The 14858-nt window shown below is 35.8% G+C and overlaps 1 protein-coding gene across 2 annotated transcripts in view; it reads right to left on the minus strand.

Annotated features, from left to right (window-relative positions):
• Nucleotides 1–593: 593 nt before the first annotated feature.
• Nucleotides 594–14858, minus strand: part of LOC306761510 (replication protein A 70 kDa DNA-binding subunit-like) — a 38329-nt gene continuing 24064 nt past the window's right edge. For both annotated transcript variants that reach the window (XM_079247708.1, XM_079247707.1), the window contains exons 14-17: nt 11210–11386; nt 10961–11068; nt 10722–10808; nt 594–2104 (exon numbers count right to left, since the gene is read on the minus strand). In XM_079247708.1, the coding sequence (XP_079103834.1) occupies nt 2003–2104; nt 10722–10808; nt 10961–11068; nt 11210–11386 (474 nt within the window). In that variant the 3' untranslated portion in view covers nt 594–2002. The remainder of the gene's footprint in view (nt 2105–10721; nt 10809–10960; nt 11069–11209; nt 11387–14858) is intronic.

Genomic DNA, 14858 nt, shown 5'->3' on the forward strand with positions numbered 1-14858 from the left:
CACAGTGTAACTTTCTGACCTTCACTGGGAATTTCTGATTCATTTCATGTCGATTAACATTCTACTGTTCTTCAGGGACACCACGTTACTTTAGAGCCAAGTTTTGTTTTATGCATCTTCAGCAACAGGATATCAACACAACGGCCATTTCGTCCTAACATCAGCACCACTGAGTCTTCTTGGTGATACTTCCAAATGACCCAACCCATCCGAATTAAAACACCCTTTTCTCATTTCTCCAACTGATGCTAAGAAAGTATCTGGAGGTCAAGGAACATCACTCACTGGACAAACCCAAAATCTGAATATATTGCAATCCAACACAATTATACTCACAATAAGAATCATATTTTAGCTATACTTGAAAACTGGAATCCATTTATGAAATTTCTAAAAAAAACAATTATGAACAAATAAATAAAACAATGGCTGTTTTAAATTAAACTGGGATGCATTTATAAAATAAATATATAAACAAATTAGACTTTACCACAGCAAGAAAGGAAAGAGAGAAGATGAAAGGTCCAGAAAGAAGACAAGAAGCAACATCAGACTGACTTTTATTCACTGAAGCAAGCAGAAAGTACAGGTAGGATGCAAGATGGAGGCTGAACTAGTCTTACATGATACCTGACAGAGAATCTGTCACAGTTCAGTTTTGCTTCTGTTAAAAACATTTATAACATATATTGCTTTTTGCAACTCTACAAGGCAATGACAGCATCTCAATGTGCAAGTTTGTCCTGGTTCATACAAATAATGTGCTCATGCCATCTTTTAGGCTCCAGTTGCCTGACTCTATGACAGAATGGGTTTATATAGAATTTGTAGGCTTCTCGGTAATCAAGTTTAATTTTAAAGAAACCTCACATTCAAGAAAAATATGGATACAATCGCCAATTATATAATTCCACTGCTTTTCAGCAGTACACTGTGTATCGATAGTGGCTAATCATATAAATAATTCTTGTACCAGAAAGTAAGCAGAAAATGGCTGGATGGATTATTTAATTTAATTTACTATGACTTTAGGAGTTTTGAGAACACTTTGTCACTCCTAGCAGAGGTGACAGACTACTTAGGTTGAAACTTTAACAAAAGGATTGTCCTTTGTGTCCACAATCCTTCAAATCTCCTTCAGGGCCAATGAACTGACTAAAACAATCCAATTCAAAACCCATATGAATAGAAAATACCCTGACACCACGCTGGAGCTGTCCGCACATCAACAAATGTAAATGCAAATAAAATGCTCTTCGTTTTCAGATGACAAATTGAGGTTTGAGTAACTTCCCCAACACTACAATGACAGTCTGTATTTACATACAAAGCTGTTTTCTTTTTTGGGATAAAAGTTTTTGTTTTTGGAATTAAAAAAAATAAATTGATAAAGACACAGACATCAAATTATGTGATTTTAATCACTTACAATTTTTAGAAGCACAGAAAGTGAACAGAACATAAATACATGCAAAGCAGCTTTTCAAAAAGACATTATGAACACTCTTTGAACATACAACTCATGTAGGTACTACAGTCACCACTGTTAAAATTAAATTAAAATAAAATAATAAAAAAAAAATAAAAAAAAGCTCTGTCAACATGTACAGAATGAAACCAGGAAAATGCATTTTTAAAAGAAGAAAAATAAACTCACATTTTTGTACATGATGCAAATTACTTAGAAACCAACATGGAAACATTAACAGTCAACAGCTGAATCCTTTTAAACCGTGTAAGTGTTAACATGCCACAAACAGCATAAATACAAATAGTTTCCATTTGGTGATACTGTTCTTCAATCAGAGCCTCCTAAAGGGAGTGACCAACTGCATTTCAGTCTTTGGCTTCCATTAATTCTCATGGATCCTTGGCTGCTTCTCTTCTGATTCACTCAGATGTGACGTTGTTTTTGCAAAGAAAGTAAGACACCAGTCACAAACCAGTTGAAGACCAGTCAAAGATGTGCAATTACCAGACATTTCCATAACCGGAACGGAGCTTAGCAAGCCAATTTGCGGATGTTACTGAGGAGTCTCCTGCTGTATTCTCTGTGGTCAAGAGGAAGGATTTCCAATACAGTTACTTTCACTCGACTCTCATCCTGAAGACGGGGGAAAAAAAATCAAATTACATTCTGTAACAAGACATGTCTTACATTTAATGCTTGCATAAACTATCATAACTGCTGCATGAACCCATCTGATAAAACAAATAGATAAAAGTTTACTTTACGACAGAATTGCAAAGTAAATGATGAACAAAATAGGGACCACCCTTTGCTATTCATCAAAATATCCCCATTGGGAACTCCTGCAGGGAACCTATTTTTAAAAGGACAAGAAAAAATCCTTAAAAACACTGATGTGTTTATATTTTTCTGAAGTCCTTCGCATTTATGAACACATAAATCTCATCTCTGCTTGTAATGAATGGATTTAGAGACAACCATTGGTGTGCTGCAGATTCAAGCCAGAATTCAAAATGAAATAAAAAATTATAACATGCAGGAATAAATGGACACTTCTATAAGTAGAAAAGGAAAAAACAGTGTCTACATGTCTAAAGAGCTGGAAAGTCAATAATTTGGGAAGGACAGCTTGAATATTTCAATACAAGCCGAACCCTTCATGACAACCCTTCTTGAAAGTTCTTTAATTTGTCCTCAGGAGTAGGTCTCCTGGCTTTTTGAAGGACGTTTAAATGCTTTTCTTCGAATGTTAGCAGACTTTTGTTCAGCTCGTTGTAAAAAATAATCCAACATTACATCATTAAATAGTCCTGATGTAAATGCCTGATTGTCTTCAATTTGTATGTGTTTGGTTTTTTTTTTTTTTTTTTTTTTTCATTTAGGTATATGTTTACTAATTTAGCACAATGCTCTTGATAATTATCATGCTGAAAAATTAAAAACTTCCCTGCTAGTAATGCATCATGAATGACAATGGGAAGCTTTTATGTGCACATAATTACATTCATTTTGACAAGACCCTAACAGCAGTGGCTGAAACGCAGCGCTCAAACCAGACTACAGGCTCCACTGTGCTTTACAAATGGCAGCAGGCACTTAATGTTGTATGTTAGTCATACAAAACAATCAAAAACAAAACTAAATGTATTCCTCTAACAATAGTCAGGTAATGACTGGGCTGACAATGGAAGAAAACATATGCCATTGTCAAAAGTAAAACATTGAAAGACCTTGAGAATTCTTGGAAAAACTATTGCTTAAAACACCTTACAATGACTACCTGAATGTCTGGCTGTGTAGGAAATAAAATGTAGAGGAATTGGGTGGCTTTTGCACAGTATAGAAGGTGATCTTTAAGAACTTCCTCAAACAGATAAATCCTTTCAATCAGACTCTGTCCTTACAGACCTAAGACGAATGAAACTTAAAGTAACACAAGTAAGCTCAAAATAAAGAGAGAAGTCAGGCGAGTCAGGCTCACCACATGTTTAGGGCATTCTGCAGAATTTGGATCCAGCACTGTATCATAAATAGAGACCTGTGATTATTATCCAACTGGGATAGAAAATAATTTTGGAAGTGACCCTGCTTGGGCCAAAGGTGGCATATCCAGCTCATGAACTGTGAACACCTCACTGATGAATACAATTTGTGGAGTGAACAGAGCGTGAAAGGTGACTTTTTCCATCTCTAAAAGTGAATAAAAGGAGTGTTCAGTGTTTTTCTCTGTAATGGAAAAGACCAAAAGTAGGAAAAAATATTGGTTTATTTTGCTATACGTAGCTGTGACTATGTTCTGGTTCATTTAGTATAAATATACTGCAGACAGAAATTAATAGCCATACAAATAGTAATAGGCTGAGATGATACAAGCCATTTAAAGCTGCAGTCCACATTAGATTTTACATTTTCTCACATTCTCGAATTTAAAATGACTTGTAAGAATACTTCTGTTTGAAACTGGCCTTTTGATTGGTGGACAACCACATCCTTCTTTCTTACACTAAACTCCAGACAATTCTAAAACCAATTCCGTCTAAATCCAATATAATAACTAAACTAATAGCAATTTCCATTCAACTGAAAACTGCAGAAAAAAATATATATCTAGATATATTATATAAATAGATATCTATGTATCATTTATTTTTTAGATGATGGAGTACCAAATAAAATATGTGTTGATTTAATAATATTCCCCTCAAGTCTGAAGAAAGGCATTTCTCTGTGGCCTTACATTTACCTCTGCTGTCACATTCTGTTACACACAGTAGGCAGAGTAAACTGGATGCTTTGCTGAAGAAATAAACACCACAACTTCTGGATGCTGGCACAATCACAAAAACAAACAAAAACAGGCACAACTTCACACAGAAACATCAGACAACCCGCCAATTCACTCCAACTGATGCACAACCTCAAAGAGAATGACTGAGATGCTGTACAGCGCTTAACAATGCAATTACACAATTGGAGCCGTGCAGAGAATTTCAGATAATAAAGCGACAGATTGGCTGTGCAGAACTGCCAATATTGGTTCACACAGGGGGAATAAACCTAGCTTTTTCTTCAACTTTTTAATTTAATTTGAAGTTTTCATTTTTATATATAACTAAATTTTATAGTTCATTTTTTGTGAAATTGCAAGTATTCCTTTGGTTTTGCTTGACACGTACCAAAATCATCTTTACTATGTTGTGTCAATTTAAATTAAGATTTCTGTCAGTAGTACTAAAATATCTTTAATTATTGATCAGAAAAGCTGTCTGGAGTGATCACTGACAGATTCACATTGGAGATAAAAGTCAAACATTTAGGAATGTACTCTGGATGTATCCTACCGATCAAACTTTGGCTTTTTCAAACCTTTTCCACACACTGTGGGGCAGCAAAAAGAGCTGAATATGGTGTTGACAAGAAGTGTTAACAGTCTGGTTTGCTGATGATATAAAGTGACAGTGTAAGAATGTACTTGCCTCTCAATGGCATGTCTCTTAAAATCAAGCATGAAAAACATCTGCCCCCCCCTTCTGACAATAAAACATTCAATGAGAAAAATCCATTCATTCTCTTCAGACAGATGAATGTAGTTGTACACAAGAACTGATCTTTACACACACACACACACACACACACACACACACACACACACACACACACACACACACACACACACACACACACACACACACACACACACACACACACAACAAATTTGAGCCCCTCCAGGAAGCAGGTGCACTTATACATCTGTTTATATCGCATTTTTTAATTTACATTGCTGAGACAGTCTGATAGATTTCATTGCAGCAATCAACCTGCATGTACAGATTGGTTTGACACCAGACAGTTTCTAAAGAGCTACAGGAAGGCTGCAATCATTTGTTTTCAGTAAATCATCTAAATCTTTTAACACCACCTGTTTGGGGGAGGGAGAGATAGACCTCTTAAAATACTCCCACATACCTTTACTTTCATGGGGCTCTAACTAAATTACACATGGCAGATATGACATGTATATATGTATCTGTGGAATTGAAAAAACAAACTGGAAAACATATTAGGAGATTACAACAGCTGTCACCTGTAGTAAAACTTTGCACCTCAAAAACTTTCAAAATTTTCAAATGACATTACTTTTTTCCCCCACTTTTTAATGTTTGATAGGGACAATTATGTTTCATGAATCATGTCACACACTACAGCAATTTAGCAAAGCCTAATGTCATTGCCCATCCCTAGTTAGGCTTCTACAATATATTATATTCTATAGTAATTTATCAAACATTTATATCCAAAGTGACTTACATATGAGAATGAGAACACAAGTACAAAATCAAACACAAGAAGACATCATAGGAAGGTGCTAGTGGACTGCTGTGAGTCCAGTTGGACACAGGTGTTGACATGTAGTGCTACAGTCACCCCCCCAAAAACTCAATGTTAAAGTAAATAGAATAAATCACACAATATTTGTTGCAAAGAACTGAGCTAAGTTTTCCAACTCTTCTGACAAATAAAGTAAAACTTAATGCAGAAGTGCCCCTTGAAGAGCTGAGTCTTTAGCTTGCTCTTAAAAGTAGAAAAGAACTCTGCAGATTGGACAGAGTTTAGCAGGTCATTCACTACAATGGTTAGTGATTTAGTCCCACATAGTCGTGGTAACACTACTATTATTAGTAGAGCATAACTGTCATAATCCTACGCCAGGGGTGCCCAGCTGTAATCCTCGAGGCAACAATCTTGCAGGTTTTCCATGTATCCCTGTTGCAACACACCTGACTCAAATGAATCACTCAATGTGCAGAACTTCATTGGCTGTTGGATCCATGCAATAAGAGCCAGGTGTCAGGAATACATTAAAATCCTGCAGGACAGCAACCCTCTAGGACCAACTTTGGGCACCCCTGTCCTACACAATACATAATGAAAACATAAGTAAAAAAAATTTAAAACAAACAGGTTGCTAAAATGAGACCTATTTCAATGAGATTCATCTGCATGAATAAAGATGAAATAATGATGATACAATTTATTACCTGAACCTTAATAGATAAACTATTAAGAGGAGAAGTATTCAGTGGGCTTTACGGGACTTTTATGATTCAGCTGTCTTGAATGTGAGGTTTGGAGGAGGAATTGTGATGGGGATCAAAACGGATATGCCTGTAAGCCAGGAGTGGAGTTGATAAAGTGGATATGTGCATCAAGGAGAGCTGGCATGGAGGATCAAACCTCTCTAGACATCACTACCATTTACAAGCCTCTGCTGGCGCTGTTCTTTAATTACAGACCACTAAGCTGTGTTTGTTTGGTCAGAATTAACAAGCAAAGGTTAACATGTTTCTCTCCAGCAACACTGCACAATTTCTGTGTAAAAGCAGCAAGAATGAAATGTAAAATTTGAGAAAAAAAGGACAAGTACTGAGCAACTTTTAACCTAGCATGTGATGGAGTCAAAGCATTACTGAAAATAAAACATATTTGGTTTCATGGTGAACAGAGTCTCATGTTTCACAAAGGAACAAACCACTTAATGTGTGCTGAGCGCCACTGTTGCTCAGGGGCAACAAAGACACACCTGTCTGGGTTGAACTAAAAAAAAAAAAAAAATCTGTGGTACACGTTGAAGGGGGAATGTGTCAAAATACATCACGCTTTACATCCTGCTGTAGCTGCACATGGTCAGAGTGTCAACAGTAACTCTGACCCCCAACAAACCTTTCACAATGAGGGCGATAAGAAATGGAAAAGGTTGTTTTTGATTCCTTTCAAGTGGACAGCTGGGTAAGTGTGTGCTGTTTACTTCAGGATATTACATAACCTGGAGTTTGTGAGAAAACCAGAAAAAACATTTTTAGTATGTTCGGTCAGTGAGTGTGATACTTTTGACAGCTCTAGGTGCAGTGATTTGTGAGGACTGTCATTTGACATGTTCCTCCCTAAACACTACTGCAGACCAGGTACAAATACCTTAAGGCTATGGCATGTCAATTATGACAACCTTCTTTAGCAAGGCGATATACAATGCAGCAATGCACACCTTGCTCAGGACAGGTTTAAGGCAAATCATGAAGAATTCGCCAAATCAGATTTCACAATACCAGCAACAGAGGGAAAAAAAAAAATCTTTCAAATTTGTTTTCACCGAGCTGAAGACGACGCAAGTTCACACTTTAGTTTGACATCTCAGCTCTGCCTTAAAATAAACAACCCCTAAGTGTTCATGCAAGAAAAATGAAAGTTAAAACAGCAACTTTAAATTATGATCCTTTCCTTGTTATATAGTGACAAAGCACCAATTTTGTAACTTCATTATTCTTGCTAAGCTGACAAATCGTCAAGTTCTATTTTTATGAAACACTGCAGCAGAAGTTTAATCCCTCTGTCTCTCCCATAAACAAGCAGTTTAACCACACTATCAATTGAGTGGTTAAACTGCTTGTTTATGATGTGATCAATCTCTCTCCCTCTCTCATATTATATATATACATACATATATATATATATATATATATATACATACATATATATATATATATATATATATATACATACATATATATATATATATATATATATATATACATACATATATATATATATATATATATATATATATATATATATATACATACATATATATATATATATATATATATATATATATATACATACATACATATATATATATATATATATATACATATACATACATATATATATATATATATATATACATACATATACATACATATATATATATATATATATACATACATATATATATATATATATATATATATATATACACATACATACATACATATATATATATATATATATACATACATACATATATATATATATATGTACATAAATAGTGTGGTTAAACTGCTTGTTTATGATGTAAACATGTGCCTACTGGATGCTGGCTTAGTTGGCGGAGTAGGTGTTCGATATACAGGGCCTTGATGCCCAATCTCAGACCCTTTGCTCATTGTTCCAACCTTATCCATAAATCAATACATGAATCAAAGTGAACTAAAGTGGCACCTAGATGTCTCGTGGTTTTGTTTGATATGTCCTGTGAACATCAACTTCTTACAGAATGGTAAAGAAAAAGCTTTCATGCTCAAGAAGATGAAGTATTTGTTCTGAATGACCACGGCGATTCCTGTAAATCCAAAGGACGGAATTTAAACTTGAGCCTGGTATGGTTGTAATAAAAGCAAAATCACCATAATGTTGTTTGTTCAGACTGACGCTGCTGTGTGGTGTGTTCTAATGAAAATTGTAGCCTCCAGCATCTCTGGTGTGTTTCAGCCTTTTTCCACCTAGACTGTAAGCAGTAGTGCTGTGCTGACATTTACTGTAAACACTCAGGCTCATTCAACTTCATATGTGATGATCTTGCTTCACGGCATTAAACATCATTGCAAGTTAAATTAGACTGCAGCAGTGGGAAATTTTCCTTCTTTAGAGACCTTAATGGCAGCATTTTTCCCTGACTGTGTAATTCCTTCTTGAAATGGTTTCACATTATTTTCCAGACGGTGGAATGGCTTAACCACTCTACAGTGTTACTTGTAGGTCTTCTTAAGGTCAGGACACAGACAGCTCAGAACTCGCACTACATCTCAATCATTCCTCCCATACCCCAGTAGCATATTAGCTTTGAATAATTAAGCTAATTAAGCTTAGACAGACAATAGCTAAATGCTAATTAGTGTCTAATTAAGAGAAATGAATATACAGCTGTATTTGTTTTCTGCCATCCAAAGTGTACCGGCTATAAAACAACTCCCTTGTTACTCTCAGACTAATTGAAATAATTTGGGATCCATGTTGTGTAACTGACAGTGTGTCTTGATTACATTGCATGTGTGTAACTTGTTTGATGTCTTTACATGCTTGGCAGAGGAGGTCAGTAAAAAATTACAGATAATGAGACTATACAACTGAACTGAGTTTGGAGCTTATAAACAAGAATATAACTAAATGTGTCATGCACTGAGGCAAGAAAATGATTTATTCAAAACACTTCGAAATCATTTATTTTTTCAAATGACTCTCATATTTATTTCTTTTTTAAACTAAAAATGTATTAATTACAACTCTCACAGCAAGAAGGTCATTGGTTTGAGCTTTGGCTGGGGGAGAGGACTAAATAGTGGCCTTTCTGTGTGGAGTTTGCATGTTCTCCCTGTGTCTAACACAGGTTCTCTGTGGGCACTCCAGCTTCCTCCCACCATCCAAACATAACATGTATGTGAGGTTAATTGATCCCTCTAAACTGTCCCTAAGAATGAATGTGAGCATGAATGGTTGTTTGTCTCTGTGTTGTCTCACTGTGATGGACTGGCGACCTATCCAGAGTGTACCCTGCCTCTCACTGGATGATTGCTGGGATAGGCTCCAGCTTCCCCGCAATCTTTATTTCTATGTCATTTAGTCTAATTAGAGTCTTCATTTATTAATAGCTTCCCTAAAACAAACCACTTAGGAACTGATCAATAATCACTTCATCTGCAAAATGTCTAGTTTTCCCTTTTCATTATCTTGTAACCATTATACTGTGTGTGTCATAAAAACCATGACAGAACAATTAAATGAGAGTTACTTGGAACTGAGAAGAGCAGGAAAAATGTGTGGCTGAGTTTGATAAATATTACTTGCTGCAAATGTCAAATATACTTTAACTGATTAAATATGTTAATGCAATCTTTTAAATATTGCTTAGATAATTCAGATACATGTACTGCTGCTGTTTCTTTATTGGTTTAATTATGAAACAGACACTGTTGAAGACCTTTTACTGCAAATTTATTTATAACGCACTGTAAAAACAACAGCGTTGACCAACGTGCCACATTGTGGCACTGTATTCATTGTGCGAGTGTATTCACAACAATGCAACTTGTTTGCAATTCTGCTTAATTCTTAAGCATATTTGTCCAGAGTACTCGTTGGTGCATGAGAGAAATAAATGCCTGCTGGTGTTCTTGTTCAGAACAGTAATAAAACAGCTGTTTGCAAATTGCACTCAAAACCAAGGTTGAGTTCTACCACAGTATTACTGGAAATTTAAAAAAAAAAAAAAAAAAAAAAGACAAAACAAAAACACAAGGAAAAAAAAAACACTTGCAGAAAATTGGCATTAATGTGCAACATCTGCTGCTTTATACATTACGAACTACTGAACTGTATTGCATAAAATGTCAGTGTACTGCAGTGTACAACTACTTACGTTGTATGTCTCCAGCTTGACTCTGTTTTTAAAGATGTGAGTTGTAAAGTTGGCTTTCTGGAAGACTTTCTCAAATGCAACCTCATCCTTTGGAACACACAAAACAATCCAAAGTAAAAAATAAAGTCAGGTGCAAACACTTTACAGGAAGTAGTCTGTTACTGTTAAGCATCCTGTTAACATGGTTAAGGAAAGGTGAACTCTGTGTGGTAACGTCTGTCAGTGTTTGTGATTCTCACCATTTCTCTGAGCTGTCCCAGCGTTTCTGCACTGTGACCCAACAGGGCCTCAGCTGTCTCCTGGAAGCACGTCACCCACTGGTTATCCTCAAAGTCTGCCAAGTTGGCCTTGAGAATCAGACAGAGAAGATGGAGGGGCAAGAGGTTATTTCTGTATGCCTCACTGTTTATGTGTAATCACTGAAGAGATCACTACAAGTCTGACAGGCTTTAATGATGTGCACTGTACTGTATGCACACTGCACTTACAGAAAGTAAGAGCCTGTATTTGAAGTTGGGGAACTCCTTGTTACACTTCTCACAGCGGTACAAGCCGTTCTGTTGGTCTATGACCTTCTTGTTGCAGTTTGCAGATGGACAAGCCTGGTACAGACAATTCTCCTTGCGAATGAATGCCACTGTTGCCACACAGCTGAAATATTCCGCCTGAAAGGAGAAACATTTTTTTAAGAAGACAAACTAATCATAGGACAGAATTTGAGCAAAGTAATAAACTGCACCCAGTAGTTAGTGCAGTTATACCCCCTTCTCACAGCATTGTGTAAAGGAATAATCAAATTAGTTTATCAATCTATCAAATACACATTTAATATATATTTGACTTTTCATTCTGCTGCTTGTGCTAAGAATATCATATGGGCTCAATTTAAAGTCAAAAAAGTTTGTAAATGTGCAAAAAAAAGACGTGTATGGCTTTGAAAAAGGTTTGCTTCTGCTGAAGAAAATAGTTCTTTTGAAAATGTCCTATCCAGAGATGCAAAGCAAAAAGAGAAAGCAAATATTTTTTTATGCCTCCGTCTGATTAGATGGTGAATAAGTAAACTGGCCAATCAGAGAGCAGGTGGCTTCTTTCAGATGGCTGTACAACTACTATGTAGTGTTGTTTGGAGATTTTCAGGTTGTTTCTCCAAGATCAGATGTTTTTGTATTAAAAAAAACTCTTACAGATCAGACTGTCACAATAACAATATATAAGCAATTTCAGTACCTAGCCCATACTCAGTGGTACCTGGACTTTTCATTTTGATGGCTCAGAGTTTTGACGATACAAATACTTGCTTTTGAGGAATGAACTATCCATTTTTAGCAAGAGGAGACTCGCTTTTGCAGGTTTTCCAGTAGTTTGTACTAATCGTTTTGAGAAACGCACTAACTGCTGTGCAAATGTCAGATATATTGTTTAAAATCCACCAAGGCAACCGAGAAAAACTATAAAACACAACATAGTCATACTCGCATATCAAAATGGTATGGAATATATACAAAATGAAGTTTATATCTCTCATATAGAATATAATATTATGATGAATAGTTTTATGTTGATTAAAATAGGGCTATTGTTTTTGGCATACTGTTGGCAAAACGACCAAAAAATCCTCACTAAACTGTGGTATTTTGTACATGTTGAAAATAACCGCTACTTGTAGTTTATCCAGTCTTTACTTCTGCATACATGATGCTAGTTTGTAAATATAATAATGTTTGCTTTATTGTTAAAATAAAATAAAATAAACAATGCAACAACATGTTATGTTTTTAATAAATATTTTGTCTGTGTCTGTGTCTCCAGGTGCTGTTGAACTTTGTAATGTTTTATCACAGTTTAGTCTGTGAGTGTTAAACATTCTGTGGTATGCATGTGGCATGCTGCAAATAATTATGAACCCTGCAATTTCGATGATTACTCCAGCTTGTCTGTGTACTTGATAAAAGGTGTGTTTTTTTGTCCATAAAACATTTTTTCAGCCCTGGGTCAGTTGTATTTCCACAGGTCAGATTAGGCAAACAATAGATTGAGCTGTGTTTTCCCAGAAGAGCTTGCTAAAGTGTTGTTATGCTGAGCCTAAAGAGACAATGACACCAGGAAATTGGTTTTAGTTGTATCAACTCTAAATCTACTAATGTTTTATACTTTTATGATGTTTTAAGTGTTCTTATTTGTGTGAAATATGGATGAGTACATAACTGCTGTGAATGAATTGTAATGTTCTAAATCACATTTTTGCGATGTGTTGTTGTGAAATGAATAAAACACAAAGGTGGAAACAAGACAATGAAACTGCTCAGACGTTTGGAGGTCATACAGGAGGTCAAGAAAGACCACTGAGAAGTAAACAACTCCTGTGACTAAAATACAAGCTATGATGCTTTATGTGATGCATTTTGATTGGCTCCTCTGCAAAGCTGACGGGATCTGCCGTTCCCCACTGTTCACATCAACTTAAAATCTGGCAAATTCTAATCTTAAACATAAATAAAGATTCAATCAGGGCCATGTTTAACCTTAAGCCTTTATAAGGGAAAAAAAAAAGGTTTCACAGAAAAACTGCATCACCTTGTTCAGTTTAAACATCATTAGGTTAACAAATACAAGCAGTTTTAAGTTTTAAAAAAGGGTATCTTTACATATGCTATGAAAGAACGTATCTGAACCTCATAAAAACTGGATCAAACTTTTCATCAGCACAAATGTTAAAGGTTTTGAATGAACTGACCGGAACAAGCTATGTCATCAAAGCGTTTGTTATGTAGGAGGCAGCATCTTGGTAGATGAAAAAGACGACAGGTGGCACAAGCCTCAAGAACACAGTGAGTAATCATGAGTCCACAGTACAAGTGTTAGAAATCACGACACGGTGGTGGGATACAATGCCAGCTCCGGTGCACTCTACCTCTTTCCTGTTGTGCAACAGCAAAAGATACTGAGAGTGATATTGCCTGTGTGTTTTACCCAACACTGTATCCCCTGTACTTGCAATGTCCATCACATTACTTAGCTGACTGGATACAGAGTTTGGTATCAAGATAAAAAGTGTGCACTAGGGATGTGAAAAATGCTTCCATTACAACCAAAAAGACAAACAATATCTCAAAGACACACGATGAATAAATATAGAAGAAGGGTTTGTTCCCATCTAAATATGCATTTAAAAATGATTGATTTAAAACCAACAAACTTTTTTTTTTCTAATTGTTCGCTTTTCTAAATCATTTCTTGAGTGTCATGGCACCATGGCGTTGGTAAGAAGAAAAAGAGACAATCTAGAAAAGCACTTCAGTTGGCAGTAGTTTTAAAGTAGCTTGGGTGAAAAGAGAAAGATCAAATAAAATAAAAAAATTAAACTCGCATTTAAATTGGCAACTTCTGAAAATATTCTGCCAGCAAGTCAGACACGCTGGTGGATGAATGCCATTTGCACTTTTCTATTCAACTTCCAAACAATCTTGGAATCATTTAAAAAGAGAGCCGAGGGAGTCTGAGTATTTTTTGCATAACAGATGCAAGATGAGACAAATCTCTCCCTTTCTAACACAGAAATGGTGCTAACACATACATAAAAGCACACTGACATGTACACAGGGCTACAGAGTAAGGTTATATGCAAGTTATGTGCATGATACAATGACCTAAACTTCCCACTGCTATGAATTTGAATAGAAGTGTACACAGTCCAACGGAATCAAATTAAAATGCAGCGATGCTACTGTAATTTAAACAGATATTAGCACCTTAGGCGGCAGAACTCACACTGGCAAAATCAACAGCTAAAAAGGAAAGAAATGCTAATTCTTTGGGGGAAACGGCTATTTTTCTCATCCTGTGGAGAAACATGGCATTCCATTTCCATAAATATAAATATAAGGAATGCACACAGCTGATGGACTGTGTCTTGTTGGAAGAAGCAAACACTTGTGTAGCTACATACAAGCATGCCCACATGTTTAAGCACAAAATGATGAATGTGATATACATGCATACATAAAAATTCCCAGAAAAGTGTTTTTTTCTTCATTCACCAGAGGGCATTTCTTCTACCAGAAAAACAGGCCCTAAACAAGATGTTGGAATTAAAGCCAGAATTTAAAATTACATGCTTTAAAAGGCACATTACAGAAC

The sequence above is a fragment of the Telmatherina bonti genome, assembly GCF_933228915.1.
Source record: "Telmatherina bonti genome assembly, chromosome: 10".
Taxonomy (NCBI): domain Eukaryota; kingdom Metazoa; phylum Chordata; class Actinopteri; order Atheriniformes; family Telmatherinidae; genus Telmatherina; species Telmatherina bonti.